At 38.3% G+C, this 22,308-nt stretch overlaps 1 protein-coding gene across 6 annotated transcripts in view; it reads right to left on the bottom strand.

Moving 5' to 3' along the window:
• Hp1bp3 (heterochromatin protein 1 binding protein 3) overlaps positions 1 to 21,953 on the bottom strand; it is a 42,876-nt gene extending 20,923 nt beyond the window's left edge. The window contains exons 1-8 of one of the 6 annotated variants that reach the window (XM_046418859.2): positions 21,819 to 21,953; positions 15,977 to 16,172; positions 15,441 to 15,540; positions 9,292 to 9,445; positions 7,251 to 7,410; positions 4,741 to 4,884; positions 2,977 to 3,057; positions 1,951 to 2,105 (exon numbers count right to left, since the gene is read on the bottom strand). In XM_046418859.2, the coding sequence (XP_046274815.1) occupies positions 1,951 to 2,105; positions 2,977 to 3,057; positions 4,741 to 4,884; positions 7,251 to 7,410; positions 9,292 to 9,445; positions 15,441 to 15,540; positions 15,977 to 16,072 (890 nt within the window). In that variant the 5' untranslated portion in view covers positions 16,073 to 16,172; positions 21,819 to 21,953. Of the gene's footprint in view, positions 1 to 1,950; positions 2,106 to 2,976; positions 3,058 to 4,740; positions 4,885 to 7,250; positions 7,411 to 9,291; positions 9,446 to 15,440; positions 15,541 to 15,976; positions 16,173 to 19,608; positions 19,894 to 21,271; positions 21,407 to 21,818 lie in introns of those variants that run through there. The other 5 variants (XM_058571094.1, XM_046418860.2, XM_046418861.2 and 2 more) reach the window with 5 other exon arrangements.
• Positions 21,954 to 22,308: the final 355 nt, after the last annotated feature.

The following is a 22,308-nucleotide window of genomic DNA, read 5'->3' as shown; positions in this document are numbered from 1 at the left end:
ATTTCTGATCCACAGTTGTATCTGCCTAACCATATTTCATAGCATAAAGATGCATGAATGTCAAGTTATTAAAATCATATTTTCTGACCTTATGATGTCCTTTTTTTTTTTCACTATTTCACTAACACTTATGTTGGGTAGTTTCAAGATCAAAAATGGATTTTCTGAAAATGTGGCTTCCGAACTGAAACCTCATTCACCCAAGTAACCCAAGTAAATACTGGACTAAAATGTATCAGAAGGATACACATTCAGTAAAATAACCTTCTGTAGAATGACTCTGAATTAAATAACCAGTCTTCCAAAGATCATCACAACAAAGATCTTCTACAAACACACTTAAAACTCACATTCTGGGAATCACAAATTTAAACAAATTAATGTCTGCATGAATCCACAACTGAGCAAATGTGATAATCTAAATGATCATTCCAGATGATAAAAACTATCAAAATTCTTTCAATGTTTTTAAAATGAAGATATGCTACTTGTGAATAGAGCTAAGTTTTAACTTAATTGAGGATTGAACCCAGAAATGCTCTACCACTGAGCTACATCCCCAGCCGTATTTTATTTTGAGATAGGGTCTCACTAAGTTGTTGAGGATGATCTTGAATTTGTGATCCTACTGCCACAGTCTCTCGAGTAGCAGGGATTACAGGTAGGATTACAGGTGTAAGTCACTGTGCCCAGGTTAGAGCTAAATTTTATTGAAGCCTGAATTCTCTCATGCTCTATAATAAATCTAAATGAAAAATAAGTATCTAAGAGTACATATGGGGACTGGGGTTGTGGCTCAGTGGCAGAGCACTTGCCTGTCACATGCGGGGCATCAGGTTCGATCCTCAACACCACATAAAAATAAAATAAAGGTATCATGTGCAAGTACAACTAAAACAAAATATTAAAGAAAAAAAGAGTATATACAGCTGACAGGTAAACAGTTACAGTCAGACCCCTGTATCCACAAGGTTCAGTAACAGGGAGGGGCTTCAACCAATAGCAGATCAGAAATATTTAGGGGACTGGGGTTGTGGCTCAGTGGAAGAGTGCTTGCCTGGCATGTGTGAGGCACTGGGTTCAATCCTCAGAACCACATAAAAATAAGTAAATAAATAACATTAAAAAATTAAAAAAGAAAAAAAGTTCATAGCCTTAAAAAAAAAAAAAAGAAATATTCAGGGGAAAAATGTGTCTTTGATTGTGTACAAACTGTTTCTTGCCATTATTTCCTAAACCATGCAGTATGAAAATGATTTACATAATGTTTACATCATATAAATAATCTAGTGATGATTTAAAGTATGCAGAAGGATACATGTGGCTATACGCAAATACTACACCATTTACTAAAAAACTTCAGAATTTGTAGAGCACAGTATCAAGGGGGATCCTGAAACCAATCCCCGATAAATATGGAGGGACACCTATATTCTATCAAGATCTTATAAAAGAATATGTGGCTGGGTGTGGTAGCGCATGCCTGTAATCCCAGCAGCTCAGAAGGCTATTTCACAGGAGGATTGCCAGTTCAAAGCTTGCCTCAGCAACGCAGTGAGCACCTGTCTCTAAATAAAATATTTTTAAAAAGGGCTGGGGATGTGGCTTAGAGGTTCAATGTCCCTGGGTTCAATCCTTTTACCAAAAAAAAAAAAAAAAAAAATGTGGCTTAAGTTTCAAAAAACTATATAAGGTGATATGGAAAAGAAAACACAATGGGAGGGGGGGCCCTAAAAAAAAAAAAACAAAAACCTGCAAAGCTCAGCTAAAAGTAACCCATCCTTCCTGAAATTGATTTCTATGCATGTATGAGTTTGTCAGGATGAATCCCACTATGTATAACATAGCTCTAATAATTTAAAAATATATATATATTAAAAAGTAATCCTTCCTGAATATTTAATTTGTCTCCTTTCTCATGAAATCATGATCTAAATCAATGGCTAATACCTGATGTCCACTCTAAGCTTAGGATAATACTGAGAAACATATTTCCTGATGAGACTGTAGGAAGCTTCTTTAGGTTCACAGAGGCGAGTAAAGGCCAGTGGGAGGACATCCTCCAGTTTTACTTGTGGTTCTGGATCTACCACAGAGCTCCTCTTCTGAAATGCAATAACAAAAATTATGATCATTATAGAATATAAAGCTTTCAGAGTTCATACACTTCTATATACAACTCAAGGGCTTTCCTCAGTTGACTGCCAATTCAACTAACAAATAGAAAATAATCACTTTTTTCCCACATTCAAGTAAATCATACCACACTGGAGTTAAATTCACTTGTGTGCCATTTCTTCCCAATAAAAACTTTATATTGAGAGTTAAAAGTGGGAATAATATATTTAAAGATCTTAATTCATTATCAGCCTTCAATAACAAAGGGTGAAGTGTAGTGGCAGAAAGCACACAAAAGTTTATTTTCAAAGTGTTAGTTTTATTTAAAAAAAAAAAAAAAGAAGAAGACAAGAAAAAGAAAAACATTCAGAGTTGTGAAAAAGATACAGGGGAATTTTCATGATTCTAAGTATTGACATAGATGGAATATTAGGCATTTCCCTTTATTATTGCAGAAATATTATGAAAAATTTCATAAGTGAAATTATTATGTCTTGGGGGAGTGTTAGTATTTACAAAGAAAATTGGCTTTGAATATAGTTTTAGATCTACTATTGGGCAAAAATATACTTCCATACCTCCTCTACTTTAAAAAAAACTCATGAGAGGTTATATAATTCATTTAACTGCCCATAATTCAATGTAAGGCATTTAAGACCATACCATGGGCTTAACTGGGCTACAGTGCTTGGATTTGCACCCTGGTTATTCTACTTACTAGCTAGGCAATTACTCATCATCTTTCTCGGCCTTAGTAGTCTTGGTAGAAAAAACAACACAAAGTAAACACTCCATATATGCTGCTATTTTTAGGAGTAGTAATAGTATTTCAGTGGTCAAACTCTGATACTGACTTACTTTTGCGTTTCTAGATTTCTGAGGCATTTTTCTTGCTTTTTGGACCACAACAAAACTTCCAGATGCACCTTTTCCTTTTACCTGAAGTAAAATATTTTAAATTATTCTAATATTCATATTTGTAACTTTATACTAGAATAAGAAAATTATAAAGCATGATGCAAGAAGTGTTATTTTGCTCTTCAGAGACAAAAGAACAATAGAAGAGGAGTCAAAAGACTTGGGATGGAATCTTAGCTATGGTACCATCTCGTTATTCAAAATTGGACAATCCACTCACACCTCTGAACTTTTGTTTCCACAAATACAAAACTGGGGAAGAACACTATTGTGAAACTGAGTTAAATAATCTACTATCAGCTTTTATAAAACAAAACATAAAATTTGTCCCATGAAAGGAAGGAACAAAAATCTCTCAGGGTAATTAAAAACAAAAGAAATGAGAAAACCCCTCGCTGTCTTGGAAGAAAACAGCTCCTTGGCAAGTTTAGGCCCCCACTGGTCTCAGGCTGCAATGCTTCACCATGGTTTACTAATTGCAGATTATTCCTTATGCAAAAGGTTAATAATCAGATAAATATTGCACAGGATTGTATGTTTAAGTCTTATCACATATTACAAAGCACTTACTTTCATACAACTTTAACGCTGATTCACAATAATCAAAAATCGTACAGACCTTAACTCCACTGTGCCAGCAATTTTACATATTTTGAGAAAGCCAGACTCTAAGTGCCACACAGCAAGATATGTTCTCTTCACTGGGTGGTACATGCCTATAAGCCCAGCATCTCAGGAGGCTGAGACAAGAGGATCCTGAGTTTAAAGCCAACTCAGCAACTCAGCGAGGCCCTAAGTAACTCAGCAAGACCCTGTCTTGAAATAAAATACAAAAAAGGGCTGGGAATGTGGCTCAGTGGTTAAGCAATCCTGAGTTCAATCCTCGGTACACTGATGAACCCATAAGCACCTGACACACAGGAGACACTCAATATGTCATGGCTATGATTCTAAGCAATTCTTAATAACTGTGCAAGATAACATAGACTATACTTGGAATCAGTATAGGTTCTAGAACTGGTCTCAATTAACTCAGGTTTCCCTGGTTCTTCTAACAGTCTTTGATAGTTTTAAGTATTAACCAATTAAGATGAACCTATTTACAAAGCTAATTTATAAATAAAAAGTCTAATCAAATAAATTAGGTTTCAAAGCTAACAAACCCAAGATAAGAGCAACTGTCCTCTTTGCTACTGCAATAACAGGCTTCCTTAACCTACTTCGCATTTTCATTGCTATGTGATTTCTAGCACGAGCAGCCTCCAAAATAATCCAACTAAGTAAGGAAAATAAAAATTATACTACCCTTATTTCTTCTGCTCTTCAGAAGGATAGTTAATTATAAAAGCAACTGGCAATGTGTTTTTCAAGCCTAATCTTAAATACTAAAATTAGGTTAAGCTTAAGTATTAACATCATGCAACTTATTTTTAACACAAAAGAACATAAAGATTCTAAATGATACTAAATATGAACAACATAGCATAGCTGATATACAAGATATTCTTTTTTTAATTTTTATTTTAATTAGGTATATATGACAGCAAAATGCATTTTGATTCATAGTACACACAAGATATTCTTATTCCCTTTGTGTATTTGATAACAGGAATCAAACCCAGAGATTCATAGATGCTAGGTGTACTCTACCACTAAGCCACACCCCCAACCCAAATAATCTTATTTCCGACAACTATGTAATACCTGTTTGATGACTCCTCTATTCAATTCTCTTTTTAGGGCTTGTTTAAGGAGGTAGCCCCTTCTCTCCAGCTCCAGAGAAGGATACTTATGGATGATATATTTTCGAATAGCAACCACTGATGCACCACTCTTCTGGAAGCATGCCTAGAAAACAGATTTATGAAACCACATACATTACTTTAAACTAGTTATTTTTATTAGAGAACTTGACACATACTTTCAAAATAAGTTATTTTGGAAGTGAACTTGATAACAGATGGTAAGTAAGGTAGGGAAGAATGAACAGATAATTTCAGTTCATAATGTCTGTGGAGAAATACATAATTATTACATATTTTTGCAACAATTTTAATTTGTTCAGAAACACATGAACAATAGTCTGTATATTAATAAATACTCTATTTTAATTGTGTTTTGCATTGAGAAGATAGATCTTTAGTATTAAAATGAGGAAAGTTGGTGATGCACGCCTGTAATCCCAGCCGCTCCAGAGGCTAAGGCAGGAGGATTGTGAGTTCAGAGCCAGCCTCAGCAATTTGGTAAGGGGCTAAGCAACCCAGATCCTGTCTCTAATATAATACAAAAATAGGCCTAGGGATGTGGCTCAGTGGTTGAGTGCCCCTGAGTTCAATCCCTGGTAATGCGCCCCCTCCCCGGCAAAATGAAGAAAGTCAAATATTTTTATTACTTATAGGAAAACATGTCTTGCCAATTTTTAGGAATGAGTTTTGGCACATCAGAACCAATATACCTTTGCAGGCATTCTATGAATGCCAGCAGAAAAAAGCACACAAAAAAAGCCACAACCCCAGCCTTAACCTAATGCTCTTAATTTTTTGTTTTAAAATTTTAGTCCCTTCTTCTTCTTCTTTTTTTAAATATTTTGTTTATTTAGTTGTAGTTGGACACAATACCTTTAATTTATTTTTATGTGGTGCTGAGGATTGAACCCAGGGCTTCACACATGCTAGGCAAGCCCTCTAACTGGCGAACCACAACCCCAGCCCTAGTCCCCTTCTTCATGCTTGAAATAACTGCTCCTTCAAAACCAGGCTGAGTGGTCATGAAATAAATTCCTGAGGAGAGGCTACACAAAGAATAAAGACCTTACTACAGTCAAGCTCTCTAAACCAAGGAAGCTTCTCCCTCTTTTTCTGTAAGACAGGATCTCTCTAGTCCAGGGTGGCCTCAAACTCAGTCCTGGGCTTGAGTGATCCTCCTGCTTCAGCCTCTGGAGTAGGTGCAAGTACAGGATAACACCACTGTCTGGCTTCAAGAAAGTTTTCTTGGGCTGGGGATGTGGCTCAAGCAGTAGCACGCTCGCCTGGCATGCGTGTGGCCCGGGTTCGATCCTCAGCACCACATACAAACAAAGATGTTGTGTCTGTCGAAAACTAAAAAAAAAAAATAAACATTAAAAAATCCCCCTCTCTTTTAAAAAAAAAAAAAAAAGAAAGAAAGAAAAAGAAAAAAGCAATGACTGCTGTGTCTTATTAAAAAAAAGAAAAGAAAGAAAGTTTTCTTAAGGAGGTAAGAGTCTAAAAAACCTTAAGGAAAGAAGAAAGAGGTCTGAGGATCTCCCTTCTCAGTTCATTCTCAGATGATAACCTGACTGCTCCTTCCTATGTACACCACCCTTGGTTAAAATGATCTGAATCCCTCTTTCCCCAATCCTTACCCATATTCTAGCAACATGGTCCCTGAAATGAGGTTTTGTTTTTAACTTCTCTTACGGAGGAGTTAAAACACGGTCTGTTTTTAACTCCTCTTATGGTTTGATCATGTGAAATAATACAAAATTATACAAAGATTTACACAATACAGCATCAGATAAGAAAATATCATTAAAATATTAAAAATAAGCTAAAGAAAGGCAATGGTTATAGGCAAAGTCATAAGCTAGGTAAGGAGGATAATTTCTGCAATATTTTGTAATGTTTAGGTAATGAAACAAAATGTAGGCTTATAAGAGGGTATCTTAGTTCAGATGTAAAAGATAACTGCTATGAATATCTGACTTGCAATATGTATTTTTAATAATGTTCAGCTGGGGATGTGTATCAGTGGTAGAGCACTTTGCCTAACATGCACAGAGCCTTGGGTTTGAGCCCCAGTACCACACACACATAAACAGAATTATTTCCTTAGTTACAATCAGATTTTATGAGGGAAAGGACCTGACCTATGTCTATGCTTGACTCAGAGAAGATAATCCTTACATGTTTGTTGAATGAATTAACATTTTCAGCCATCAAATAAAAACTCTACTTAATAATCTGAGTAAAAAAAAAAAACTTCTAAAGTTTAAAATTACTTGTTACAATAAATATGAATTTTTAAAAAGAACATCACTCACCAAATGAGATTATACTAAAAAACTTGATCTTCAACATGGCTTTTTAATTATTCCTTTAGGAAGCAAAACAATGTATGGATAGAGTATGCCATTTTCAAATAAGCAAAAGATGAACAGGATAAATCCAAGATAATTGTTTTAAATAAAAACTTGCCTTAATGGCCTCAGTCAGAATTGCATCCATCTTGGGGCGTGGGGAGGAAGCCATTGGTGTTTGTTTCTGGGCCCTGGCTAGCTGGCTAGCAGAAAGGGTAGCCCAGGAAGGTATCGTTTTTTTCACTTTCTTCTCCTTTTCTTTAGACTGATCTTTCTCACTTTAAAACAAAACAACAACAACAACAACAAATGTTATTATGCAAGACAAGCTCTTCATAAAGATACAGTTGGCACTTTGCATCTGTGGGTTTCACATTTTTGAGTTCTGTACCCAAGGACTGAAAATATTTGAAAAAAAAAAAATCCCATCTGTACTGAACACATACAAATATTTTCCTTGTCATTATTCCCTAAACAATACAGAACAGTGGTTTACAAAACTTTTACATTGTATTATGTATTATAAATAATCTTAGAGATGATTTCAAGTATATAGAAGGAGGTACCTAAATTACATGCAAGTACTATGCCATTTTCATTAAGGGACATGAACATTTCAGGATTTTGGTTATCTGTAGAATCCCTGAAAACAATCCTCCTTGGATACAGATGGACAACCATAAAGTCAGAAAAGGGAAAAGACTAGAGAGGTATAAAAAGAAATGTTTTCACTTTTTTATGCACCAAGTTAATATGTACAATAAGGAAAAATTTACAAAATATTACTTTTTTAATAACACTGGGTGCTACAAATGAACTAAAAAGATGTTTTCTCTTAGGTGCAAAAGAGGAGTCCAATAAGTTATCACTGGTATAAAGGACCAGTACATTAAAATACATATATACACATATATATATAAATTTAAAAATGTATACCAGTTACCACTACAATACATACGTGTCATATGACAGAAAGAACGCAAACTCAGAAAGCAGAAGACTAGGTTGGAGTTTTAGCTAGAACACTCTGTAGAATTAGCTATATGATCTTAGCAAGTGATGGATGGCTCAGTCACCTCAGCTATGAAATAGTAACACATTCAAGGTATTGTAAGAATTAGAGATTATGTTTATCAAAACAATTTGAGGCAAGTGCATTATGTAAGTTTTATTCTAAATAATAACAACAGTATTTCATTCACATTTAAAAATACAGGATAGCTGCTGAGCATTCCATAGACCTTACTTATAAACATGAAAACAGAATAAAGAATTCCCTCAGGATTATACCACACCTAGAAAGTGCAGTTATTACTATTTTATTTAAAAAGTAATCTCTAACCATCCTGGCCACCTACTGAAAGAATAATACCAGTTATCCTGCAAAAAACGAAAACAATAATAAAATTAAAAAACAATTGCTACTATCTCCTATAGATACAAATCATCAATTGCAAATTTTGCTTTCAAATATTTAACATCACCGCCAATTGAAAATGTCATTAACTGTGATTGGGCAAAGGGGAAGAAGGAAGGAAAGGGGGCCTGGGGGCAGGAAAGATACATGTATGACAGCACACATGGTGCAGTGCTACATCATCGTGTACAACCTCACCTGCAACCAGAGAAATGAAAAGTTGTACTGCAATTATGTACAATGTATTTTGATACATTCTGCTGTCATATATTCCTAATTAGAATAAATAAATAAAAAGAAAATGTCACCAAGCATACAGTTTTAGATCACTCTAGCAATGGTTTGACAGATGTTTACTATAATAGAAGCACAGGAAACAATACATTCCTGGCAGTGAAGTAGGAATTAAACAATTAAATATCTTCCAGGTCAGATTTTACACCTATGTTTCATTCTTTATTGAGATTTTGACAATGCTTAAAGTATCAGAAATTCCCACAGTGAATTCTAAAAATAAAAACACCACAAAGCCAAAAGTAAAGACAGCTGGATTACTCTAACTGTTCTAACTACTATATACTCTAATAAGCCATATAACTACCTAATAAAACTATTTCAAATAATTCTAAAAAGTAAGTCCCAAAAGCAAACACCTAGCAAAAACCAATGTTGTAATACTTCTGATCGGCAGTCCTTTTATGTAGTCTCCAATTGTAAGTAAAAATAACGTGTAACTCCTTACTCCTTTTTGGTTTCCTCAGAAGACTTGTTTTCTTCCTTCTCTTCATTCTCAGGTTCCCCTTTGGGTTGTTCTGTCTCACTAGATGTAGCAGGTGGAGTTTCATTCTCTTGTTCTTCTACAGTGGAGACAGATTCCTCTGAACTTACATCTGGTTCTAAAAAAAAAAAAATCAGATACATTGGAGTTAAGGTAATAAAAGAATAAATTAAACAGACCAGTCAAATGTTCCAGTTAGCAGATGAATTCTAAAATACGAAGAAATAATTCTGAGTAGAATTTTCTTTTTCTCCCACCACCACGGTGCTGAGGACTGAACCTAGGGCCTCACCTTTACCACTGAGCTACACCTCCAGCCCTCTCTCATTCTGTCACTAGGACTATCTGTTCAAGTATTTATCCAGACAATTATGTAAGAAAAGGCCAGGAAATTACACATATACCTAAATCTTTTGATTATTCTGCAATATCAATGATACCCATAATTAAGAAACTTAGTCTTTTTTAATTTAACAGGCATATCTTAGAGAATTGAAAATATGTCTTTTCCAGGTGGAATGAGGAGAACGAGTAGAAATACAAAGGGCTGGAGACAATGAGATCTGTTGTTTGTGTCTGTTCTTCACAGCATGTTTCTTTCAGCAGCTACCATAAAACAGAACTGCAGGCACGCTTATACAGGGACTTCAAAGAACTCAAGTGGCAAAAATCAGGCAAAGAATAAAAGTATATGCTTGAAGAGTTTGAGCATTTAAATTATGTGAACTAATTACCAGAATAATGATGAAAACTATTTGTGGCCTTCACATTAAGAGAATAGAAGAATACCATTTCTTTCTTACAACCAAACTGCAAAATCATAATTGTAAAAGAATTCAGTTTCTCAACAAATTAAAATTCTAAACCACAAATTTCACACTAGTTAGTTATTAACTGCAATTCCTGTCCCAGGCTTCCATAGACTAATCTAGTCCAAACTCTTCACTTATGGGGCTTAGGCAAAACTGAAGATTTTTAGGTTAAGATACAACTAGATTCAAGTTCAGTCTTTTTTTAAAATTGCAAATAAAAAGCTTAATTTCGGAAACTGAATCCATCATTTATAAATACACCAAAGCATAGTCCACTTGGATTTAGATGAAGCATAGGTACAGTATTTCACAAAACAACAACTTCCTAAGAGGTCATGGCAGATGAGCAATTTTGTTTCATCCACAATATCAAGTTCACTCTTTAGAACTTTCCAGCTCAATAATCTTAGGGCAACTTCTTTAACATCTCTGAGTCTCAGTATCCTTACCTCACAGTTATGAGGATTTTGTAAATGCTTCAGGGTGAATCATTAGGTCAAGACTTGTACTGAGTGAATGATTCTTGTCCTACTTTGGTCTACAATGTTCCCACAACTCTTTCCTATATATCTAGGATCACAAAGTATAAGGGTAGACCTTCATTATAACAACGGTATCACGGGAGATACAGATAATAACTGTATTTAAGTTCTCCACAGTAAGATATACTATTTTTTGACATTATCTCGAACTGCTCCCTCACCTCAACAATTTAACCTAAGGTAAAGAACTTTCTATAAGTTAAGCATGTTTCTTTACATATTCCCTTATTCTAAAAAAGATGAAATGCTAAGAACCATTTACTGGGTTTTCCTGTAATAGTTTAATTTTACATTATTTTCTGCATGTTTGAGACTCTGAGTTCAATCCCCAGCACCAAAACAAAACAAAACAAGGCATCTCTCTTTTGGGTTTCATTTTTATTGTACTTTGTGGATAATACTGTTATTGTTTTTAATAAACTGAAGCTTTATAGCAGCCCTAAACTGAGTGAGTCTACTGATGTCATTTCTTCCAGCATCATATGCTTTTAAACTTAAAAAACAAAGTATTATATCTGTTACAGTGATCTGTGATCTTTGATGCTACTACTGTAATCATTTTGCCTGTCACAAAACATGTACATACAAGACAGTCAATTTAACTGATAAATGTGTGTTCTAACTACTCTCCTGAAACAATTGTTTCTGTCTTTCTCTCCCTCCTCAGGGCTCCCTATTCCTGGAGACACGATATTGAAATTAGGTACTCAATATCCCTATAATGACCACTAAGTGTTCGAGTGAAAAGAAGAAGTGCATCTCTCTCCTTTTAAGGCAAAACCAAGAAATGATTAAGCTTACTAGGTATGCATATTGCAAGCTCAAAGAGACTAAAAGCTAAGACTTCCATGACAAATAGTAGCCAAGTTTTTTAGCCCTGGGTTCGATCCTTAGCACCACATAAAAATAAATGAATGCAAAGGAAAAATTCTTGAAGGAAATTAAAATTGCTATCCCAGTGAACATATGCATGCTAAGAAAGCAAAACAGCCTCCTTGCTCACAGATCAAGGAGTAATTTCAACCTTCAAGTCTTATTATTTAAGAAATACATTTTGTAAGGCCACAGCTGCCATGGATAATGATTTCTCTGATGGATCTGGGTGGAGTAAATTGAAAAACTTCTGGAAAAGATTCACCATTTTAGATGCCAGTAAAAACATCTGTGATTCATGGGAGGAAGTAAAAATATCAACAGTTTGAGAGAAGTTGATTTCAACCCTCATGGATGACTTTGCAGGGTTCAAAATATCAGTGGAAGAAGTAACTACAGAAGTGGTAGAAACAGCAGAGAATTAAAATCACAAAGGGAGTCTAAAGATGTGGGTGAACTGCTGCAAACTTATGAAAAAAATTGGATGAGGAATGGCTTCTTGAGGTATTACTATCTACTCCAGGTGAAGATGCTGCAAATTTGTTAAAATGACAACAAAAGATTTAGAATGTTACATTAACTTAATTGACAGGGCTGGGGTTGTGGCTCAGTGGTAGAGTGCTCACCTAGTATGCATGAGGCACTGGGTTCCTCAGCACCACATAAATATAAAATAAAGATATTGTGTCCACCTAAAACTAAAAAACAAATATTAAATAAATATTTTTTAAAAATATTAATTGATAAAACAGCAGGGTTTGAGAGGACTGACTCCTATTTTGAAAAAAGCTCTATTCAAAATGAAAATGCTGCTGGACGCAGTGGCACACGTCTGTAATCCCAGTGGCTCAGGAGGCTGAGGGAGGAGGATGGTGAGTTCAAAGCCAGCCTCAGCAACTTGGCGAGACCCTAAGCAACTTGGCAAAACCCTGTCTCTAAGTAAAATCTTTTAAAAAAAAAAAAGGGGCTTGCGGTGGGGGCTGGAATTGTGGCTCAGAGGTAGAATACTTGCCTGGCATGTGTGATGCCCTGGGTTCAATCCTCAGCCCAGCATATAAATAGATAAATAAAACAAAAAAGATCAAATGACGGGGCTGGGGATGTGGCTCAAGCAGTAACGCACTCGCCTGGCATGTGCGGGGCACTGGGTTCGATCCTTGGCACCACATAAAAATAAAGATGTTGTGTCCACTGAAAACCGAAAAAAAAATGATCAAATGACAACTAAAAAAAATATATTAAAAATTAAAAAATGTTGGGCTGGGGATGTGGCTCAAGCGGTAGCGCGCTTGCCTGGCATGCGTGCGGCCCGGGTTCGATTCTCAGCACCACATACAAAGATGTTGTGTCCACCAAATACTAAAAAATAAATGTTGAAACTCTCTCTCGCTCTACCTCTCTCTCACTCTCTCTTAAAAAAAAAAAAAAAAATTAAAAAATGCTGGGAAGCTGGGTGTGGTGGCGCATACCTATAATCCCAGCAGCTCCAGAGGCTGAGGCAGGAGGATCGCAAGCCAGCCTCAGCAAAAGTGAGGCACTAAGCAACTCAGTGAGACCCTGTCTCTAAGTAAAAATACAAAATAGGGCTGCGGTGGTGGCTTGGTGGTTGAGTGGCCCTGAGTTCAATCCCCGGTACCCCTCCCCACACACAAAAAAAAGGTGTTGGGGGTGCTGGGGATATGACTCAGTGGTTAACCGCCCAGTGGGGATGGGGTGGGAGGAGGTTAGTGATATAGCTCAGTTGGTAGAGTGCTTGTTTCACATGCACAAGGCCCTGGGTTCAATCCCAAGCGCCACAAAAAAATAAGTAAATATGTAAAAAATAGATAAATAAATAAAATGCGGGCTGGGGATGTGGCTCAAGCGGTAGCGCGCTCGCCTGGCATGCGTGCGGCCCGGGTTCGATCCTCAGCACCACATACAAAGATGTTGTGTCCGCCGAAAACTAAAAAATAAATAAATAAATATTTTAAATAAATAAATAAAATGCTATCAGCATTGAATGCTACAGAGAAACTTTTCTATGAAAGAAAATCAATTAATTAATTTGGCAAATTTCACTGTTATCTTATTATAAGAAATTGCCATATGCACTCCAACCTTCAGCAACCACCAGTCAGTGGTCATCAACACTTCACTCTCCAGCAGCAAAAAAAGATTACAAGTCCCTGAACATTCACATGATTGTAAGCATTCTGAGCAGTACTATTTTATTTAAAAATACTTAATAGATTATTGGACATAATTCTGACACACACTTAATAGAATACAGCATAGTATAAATGTAATTTTCATATGTACTAGGAACTCCCCAAAAGTGTATGACTGTTTTATCATGTTCACTATATGGAGGCTGTCATGAACTAAACTGCAACACCTCTGAGGTATGCTTATAATTGTTTAAGAATTACTGCTTAAGGGGCTGGGGTTGTGGCTCAGCGATAGAGTGCCTGCCTAGCATGTGCAAGGCCCTGGTTCGATCTTTAGCACCACATAAAAATAAATAAATAAAATAAAGGTACTGTATCCAACTAATTTATAAAATTTAAAATGAGTAATCTGTAATTATTTCTATTTAACAAAAAAGTTGACAGAGAAAAAATATAGAACTTAGGAAGTAACAATTATTTTACATATTTTACATATTTTTAGCTGACTCTTCTAATATCTTACATATCTAAATCCTCTACCATGGATCCTGAAAACTGATATTACTAGTGATTTAGTAGCTTATCCTAGAGCTGGGCAGATAACCAATCCTGAACTCATGTGCACCCATTACTTTCTTAATGTTCCAATTCCCATATTACCTAACTGTATCAGGCCAGGGTGCCCAAATTACTTGTGCTATACTTGTGCTCCTGAGGATTCTGAGACAAAATCCAGGCTCTTACTTCCCAGTTAAGGCCTTATGATTTCTGGATAAATTTTTCTCTTATCCCTACTGTATCAAGGGATAAATGCAATAATGATGCATATCTTTTCTCTTTTAATCTGGGCTGATCAGTAAATATATATTTCTAACAGTCTGACAAAAGAAGCACAGTGTGCTCATCTCTGGTAAACTAGAGATAAAAGGAGAAAGGAAAAAAAAAGGAAAAGAATAAGCAAAGAAAGAAGTCACAAGGACGAGGAAAAAAAAGGAAAAGGCAAAACAGTGGCTAACACCTACAATTCCAGCCACTTGGGAGGCTGAGGCAGGAGGACTGCCAAATCTGAAGTCAGTTTCACCAACTCAGACCTTTCTCAAAATAAAAAAATAAAAGGACTGGGATATAGCTCAATTGTGGAGTACCTCTAGATTCAATCCCTAGTACTGCAAAAACAAAGGCAGGGAAAAGAAGACGAGGTGGTTAATGACGCCATAAAAGAACACTAGTACTCCAGGCTGATGGATTTACATTTCTATCCATTCATTAGGCTCCCACCTCTGACTGGCCAATCTCTTCTCCACAAATACCAGTTAAACACAATGTTTTGATCATCCACTTACTTCCCTTAAGGCCTTATGATTTCTGGATAAATTTTTCTCTGTCCATCCTGAAAGCCCCAAGTCTTTCATGACTCCACAGAGTCTTATCTCCATGACACTGCATATCCAGACTGCAGCTCTTTAACTGATCCTATTCTCCCTGTTTTTCTGTTTTTAATTCCAAGAACATCAGTTTCACCCTCCAAAAATCTTTAGAGACAAAAATCTTTAGGTAAAATCTTACCCACATGGTCTGGAAGTCACATACAAATAGCTACAGCTTCCCTCTTTGAATGTTCCCCCAAAACACTTAAGCCACAAAAAAGAACAACTAAGTTCAAAGGGATTAATGGATTATTCCAATTTGGAGTAAAGTTTTTTGTCTTTTTAGGTTGTACCACTGCTTTGTTTTACCTGGCTTTTCTTCCTCGCCTTCAGCAAGCTTGCTTTTGGGCGGAGTTTCCCGGGTAGAATTCACAGCTCGACGAATCGGCATGGCGCTATCTTCTACCTTCTAGGAAAAGAGATGGCCATAATCAAATATGTATAAAAATATTCTCTTTTCTTTCTCAAGGGGCCTAACTGGACGTCAAAAGATGTAGGATAATTCTTCAAGTCGACTCCAGGATCTGATGCAAATCATTACCAAGCAAAGTTTTTTTGAAGTGACATGATTTTTAAGAAAAAGTCTTCAAAATATTTTATTTTAGACAGAACTTCAAATGTAAATAATTATATTGATTTGGAATACATTTTGAAGCTTAGAGGTTTTCTCAGGAATTTTAGGGAAAGGGGAAGATGAAAAGAACTTTTTTATCTATTTGATCTTTTCAGATTCACAACCTAGTCTCCCCAAAATAGGAGAAGGAACATGTACCAAGAAGAACCCAGCAAGGCCTGAAGTCAGGGATTGATCCAAGAGTGAGCTTCAAGAATGCGTCAGCCCCTACCTCACCTAACTTGTCCGCGTGGATCAGCTGAGCTCCTACTATAAGTGGGAGTGCCTTAGGATGGACGAGTTCACCTTGAGACGTATCAGTCGCCATTTAAAATAATTTCTAGGCCCGAGTACAGGTTACACTCTGAAGCCTCTGCTGTTAACCACAAGGATTTTTCCTAACGGTTTCAGTGTGGTGAAGAGTCAACCTAAAGCACAGAAGAGACCTGGTGTGAAGATTAACAAAAACAAAACTAAACTAAAACATCTAAATTTAATATACATCCAAAGAGGGAGAAAAAACTATAAACTTATAGTTAAGTGACAGATGACTTAGTTATTATTAAAAAAGATAAAACCACAGTCAAAATATAGACTATGTAAAGCAGCAACTAAGACGAATGCATGAGCCACAGCAGCTGTTGTACCTTCTGCATGAATAAAGGCAACAAGGACAAGAAAGCTCATAAGGAAACTAACCCCATGCCTTCCTAATACCATCAGGCATTTAGAAAGAAAGAATAAGGAGACGAAGAAATGGTTTATTCAAATGTGGAGTCATGGATCAGTTAACTAAAGAGTAGGCTTTTGTTATTATTCTCAAGGGTCAGAAAAATTAACTGTATTGTTAACTCTATCTCCATTAAAGAACTATTTTTTTTCTTTATTAAGCGAAAATACAAGGGCAAAAAATACCAAGCAACGTGACATTCTAAGACCCTTCTCTAAACCCAAAGAAGTAAATTTAGACTATGACCTAAGGATTTACAAAAGTATGCTTCTAAGACCTTATTTGATATATTTTTTTTAAATATTTATTTTTTAGTTTTAGGTGGACACAATATCTTTATTTCTTATTTTTATGTGATGTTGAGGATCGAATCCAGCGCCCCGCGCATACCAGGTGAGTGCGCTACCGTTTGAGCCTCATCCCCAGCCCCTGATACATTTTTTAAAAATATTTTTTTAGTTGTAGACAGACAAAATACCTTAATTTTATTATTTATTTATATGTGGTGCTGAGAATCGAACCCAGTGCCTCACATATGCTAGAAAAGCGCTCTACCACTGAGCCACAACCCCAGCCCTTGATACATTTTTTAATGTAAGCAAATGAGTACAGAAGAACATAATTATTCACAGATTTATCTTATCATTAACACCTCCCCCTCCTCAAAAATCTCATCTGGGGACTTGATATTTTATAATAAAACTTCTCAATAAGAAAATGGTCATGTAATGTAGATCTCTGAGCTCATGAACCATTAACAAAAAGTTGAGGAATGATAAACTAGACATTCAACTTCTACTTTTAAGCACCAATCCTGTCAACTTGTCAGGTAATAATTTCAAGCTAAGACAAACTAGGATAAAGTAAACAAACAAACAAACAAAAAAACCCAAATTCAGAACAGTTTCATGTTCATAGGGAAAATCTTTATGGGAACATAGAGAGCAATAATATATTTGCAATACTGATATAGTATACTGATACACTGTATCAACTGATATAGTTGATACAGTTGCAAGGAAGGGCAACTGAAAAAAATTGAAGAGAAATTAATGCATTAAAATTTACTATCAACAGTGAATTACGAATAGCCACAAATATTTAAAATTAACTGTTTCAAAAACTACATACAATGCTTATGTTGCAATTCACTTTACAAAATGCTCAAAATACAAACATGAAAATTATTGTTTTCTTCTTATCTGTGAAAAGAAGGCCAGGATGGCTTAAGGGCAGTATTCAGGTATGTGAAAATTAAAAATCTATTGAGATGATTTCAATACATAAACCTGCTTATTCACCCAACTAGCATTTTCATAGTAATGTATTTTCCTTGATAATAACAATAAAACTAGGCAAATCTGATATTTTTATATGCAAACACTACAAATAACAATGGGGTTATCCTTGGTAAAGTGATATTGCTCATGAATTTTTCTTTCTTAACCCACAATAACACCAGCTGGGGTAGAAAATGCTACCACAAAGTCAATAGCAACCTTCAGGAATCCCCATTCATTGATATTAAACACACACACACACACACACACACACACACACACACACACTTTTTCTTTGTAAACAAAATACTGAAAAAAATGCAAAAACCTCTCCAAATTACTCAAAATTAAAACAAACAGCCGGATCAGGTGGAGTATAACAGGAATCCTAACTACTTGAGAGGCCGAGACAGGATGATTACAAGTTTGAGGCCGGCCTGGGCAACTTGGTAAGAATGTCTCAAAATCAAATTTAAGCTCTGGGATGTAGCTCAGTGGTAGAGCACTTATCCAGCATGTGTAAGGCCCTGGGTTCAATCCCAGGTATCCCAAAAAAGTGAAAAAAATTAAAACAAGTGTTAAAAAGGAATGGGGGGACACAGCAATGTGATAAACCAGATCCTGACAACCTCCTGCTTAAAACCTTCAAAATCACCCACTGACTCCACTAATCTCACCTTCTATTGCACTACCCATCACTCTACTTTCTTAACTCCAAAGACACAGATCTTCTTTTAGCCCTTGCAATGTGCTCTGCTCATTCCCCACTTCAGGATATTTGTATTTACTTTTCTCCTTAAACAACTTTCTTGGACCTCTCAATCAGGTCTCTGGCTCAATATTACTCCCTTAGAAAGGCCTCTCATCTTTCTTATTCTTCAGGTTTCTTTAAAGCATTTAACACTACCTTAATATATATTTACTTGTTATTAAGTCTCTCCTAATGGAATATAAGCCCTAAAAGGACTAGGACTTTAATCCACTACTGTCTACAACAGCATCCAAAATACAATAAATGCTTCATAAATATTTATTGGAAAAAAAAAACACCTGATGGTACTTACTACTGTATTTAGCATATGTGAAGAACACTTAACCTAGTTATTTGGGATAAATATTAAGATATGTAGGGCTGGGGAGGTAGCTCAGTGGTAGAGCAACTGCCCTGAGTTTGATCCCCTACAAAACAAAAGCTGAGCTTGGTGACACAGGCCTGTATCCCAGTGACTTGGGAGAGGCATAGGATCATAAATTCAAGGCGAGCCTCAGCAACTTAGTGAGACCCTAGCAACTTAGTGAAACCTGTTTCAAAATAAAAATAAGAAGGACTAGGAATGTAGTTCAGCAGTAAAGTCCCTTGTGTTCACACTAAAATAAAAATTTTAAATGAAAATAAAATAAAATAAAGTCCTAAATAAATTTTACCATAAAAAATAAATAAATAAAATGTTTGCCTCAGCTCTGAACTCCCTTACTAATGTCATGGAACACAAAAACTTCAGTCTGTAATACTTTCTATACAACAGATGAATTAATGATTATTTGATAAATTCACTGTTCATTACAAAGAGAATTATATGGATAATTAATTGACTCTGCCTCAACCTCACCATGTACCTCATAACTAAACATTTTTTACAGCACTTCTGAATCATCAGACTTTCAAAAAAGCTGCCATGCTTGCTCCCTGGCAGGGATCTTATCTAGTTGGTTCACTGCTGTATACTCAGTGCCCAAGAACATACCAGGCACAGAATATGCGCTCAACAAATATTTGTAAAAGGCTGAATAACTGAAACTTAAATATGGTTTTCACCCGAGTTCTTATATATGCCCCAAATAATCCATATTTACCTGTGGTTTATGTGATTCTCACTGTTTTATGAGTTTAATGTTAGATTAACAATACAAAGATTTGCTTTTGTCAAAGGAAATGCCTAAATTAAGTTGTAATGCAGGCAATAAAGAACTTGCAGAAATAAAAACTTCAAAATTTCAGTTGTATTCCCTCCATATTAAGGAAAAGCAAGCAGGGCGCATGCCTGTAATCCCGACGGGAGAGCCAGGAGAACTGCGAGTTCAAAGCCAGCCTCAGCATTGGCAAGGTGCTTAACAACTCAGAGACCCTGTTTCAAATTAAATACAAAACAGGGCTGGGGATGTGACTCAGTGGCCGAGTGCCCCTGAGTTCAACCTCCAGTACCGCACCCCCCCCCCAAAAAAAAAAGAACCAAAGAAAAAGAAACAGAAAAACTAGTAGGTATTTAACAAGGTATTTTAACAATATGCATTTCAGGGAAAATACTATTGTTTCTTAATTTGCCAGAAAGTATATGTATTACTCTATGAAGTCTAACATCACTAATTATGTACTTCAAACTGTTCCCGATCCAAAGTCTTTCACTACACTCAAATATAATGAGTCCTGTAAAATGTGAATCCCTGTACTTTGGCTGACAATTTTTTTCACTTTCATATTAAAGTAATTTCATGTCTGTGAACCTTGGGCATAGATGCCAAAGACACTATGTGGTCCCTCCTCTCCAGATAATCAATCGAAATAGGTAGAGTTAAGATTTTCATCTATGTATGAATTCTGTATACTTCCTCAACCAACTTCCAGTCCTCAACTTCCAAGTAAACTTAAAAAATAAAAACTCAAAAAACTCTTTAAAATGTCACATCTACTTTGAAACAAATTACACTTTTGAAAGGAGCAGTAAAATTCTTAAAAGCTAGTAGTTTTATGCCTATGCCAGATTAAACTAATCCAAAATACCTTCCAAAATAACACCAGTCACGTCTAACTTCACTATTAAGACAATTGCTCAAAAGGTCCAGGTGCATTTCTAAGCCGTATTTGTTAGTGGCCTCTAGCTTGTCAATGCAATGAAAAGTCAGGAAGTACAAGAACCAACCAAGGGAGAATTTACATGCGGAAGGGCTAGTACAGCCCACCAGTCCTCTCTGGCTGTGCAGGAGAGAATTTTCTGTCTCAAAAAGGTTAGGTGACTGTCCCCGGCCACAGAAGAGTGGTCAACTCAGATCCAGCGCTCTCACTTCACCACTCCTGCCTCCACCTCGTTACACACACTCAGACTGGCGATGCTATCTTTTGACAGCCTACGGAAGCACTGCTCTGATTGAAACCACACCGCCTAAGGTGGGGGGGCTCCAAGTTCTAGGTGAGGCAAAGGGGAAAACGGAAGCGCAAGGCCGCCATAGCAGGGAAGCCGACAGCAGACAGCGCGCCCACGAAAAGCGGAGGGACGCGAACAAGAACAGCCGAGACAAAGAGGCGAGGCAGCAAGCGGCAGCGCTATAGGGCCACGGTGGCGGACACGCGACAGCTGGGAGAGAATCGGGCGAAGAGGGCAGGGGTGCTCGGGGCAGCGGAAGCCGACCGCCGAGGCTCGGAGCGGTGACAGCCGCGGGCTCCGCTCGGCAAGGACGTGGCGATGCCCGTCCTGGCCACGCGAGAGGCAGCGGAGCGCGGACCTCGCTTCCGCACACTCACCGCTGGGAGCTCCGTAATGGCGGCGGCGGCGGGGGCGGAGAACCCGGGGGGCGGGCCCGCCGCAGCCAGTCACCGCTGCCGGCATCTTTCGAACCGGCTCCGAAGACCGCTGAGGGAATGGGGTGAGGGGAGGGCGCGGCGGCCGACAGGCCTCGCGGCCTAGGAGCATGCGCGAGACGGTAGCCAATCCGGGCGCGGCTGCGCGCGCCGGCGCAGGCGCGCTGGGACGCAGGGGGGGTGCCCGACCTGGGAGACACTGCCCCTCCTCCCCCAAGTCCAAACAAAACAAGGGCGGGAGCGCGCGCGCCGGAGGGCCCCGGAGGAGGCGTCCGCAAGAGGGGCAGGGGGCTAGGTCGCAGGGGGGAGGGGAGAGGGCGGAGCGGCCGCGAAAGGCAGACAAAAGGCGCCTCCTCCCGAGACCCGAGCGCCCCGCCCCCTCCACTTGGGGAGCGGCATCGGCGCCCCGGGCAGGCGGCCTCCGCCACTCGCCTTCGGGGCCCCGCGATTCCGCACTCACTCCCCGCCCGCCTGTCCCGTCTTGCGTTACCTCTGCGCTCCCTGTTCCTGGCGCCCGCGTCCCGTATGGCCTCTCGGCGCCTCTCCCGCTGCCGCTGGTCGCCTCCGCCGCCGCTGTCCTCCAGGCCCAGCCGCCGAGCTCTGCTGCCCCGCCCCCCTACTCGCGGCCCCGCGCGCGCGCCCCCGCCCTGCCCCGCCCCCCCGCGCCTGCGGAAGGAGCGCGCGGGACTTGCGTCCCCGGCCGGGTGCGAGGGGGCGCGAGAGGGCGCTTGGCCACTGGGGCGCGGGCGGAGCGGCGCGTTGGTACACGTGGTAGGGCTCCGGGGCGGCACTGGTTTCCCTGTTTATCGTTTCTCTGCTCCAGCTCAGACTCTGGGCCTCCCTGGGTTTCCGCTAGGCGGTGCGTCTGCCTTTAGAGGAGCTAACACTTCCCACTTTTCACTTGGGACGCCGCCTTCAAAGACCGTGATGGATTTGGGGAAAACAGTTGCAGAGAATACAATGCCTCAGTTTTGTCCCAG

Source organism: Marmota monax, unplaced genomic scaffold (genome assembly GCF_021218885.2).
Source record: "Marmota monax isolate L192 unplaced genomic scaffold, Marmota_monax_Labrador192_F-V1.1 WCK01_AAM20220418_F8-fsc00008, whole genome shotgun sequence".
Taxonomy (NCBI): Eukaryota; Metazoa; Chordata; class Mammalia; order Rodentia; family Sciuridae; genus Marmota; species Marmota monax.
The sequence above is the reverse complement of the archived record's forward strand: the minus strand, read 5'-3'. Positions and strand labels throughout refer to the sequence as shown.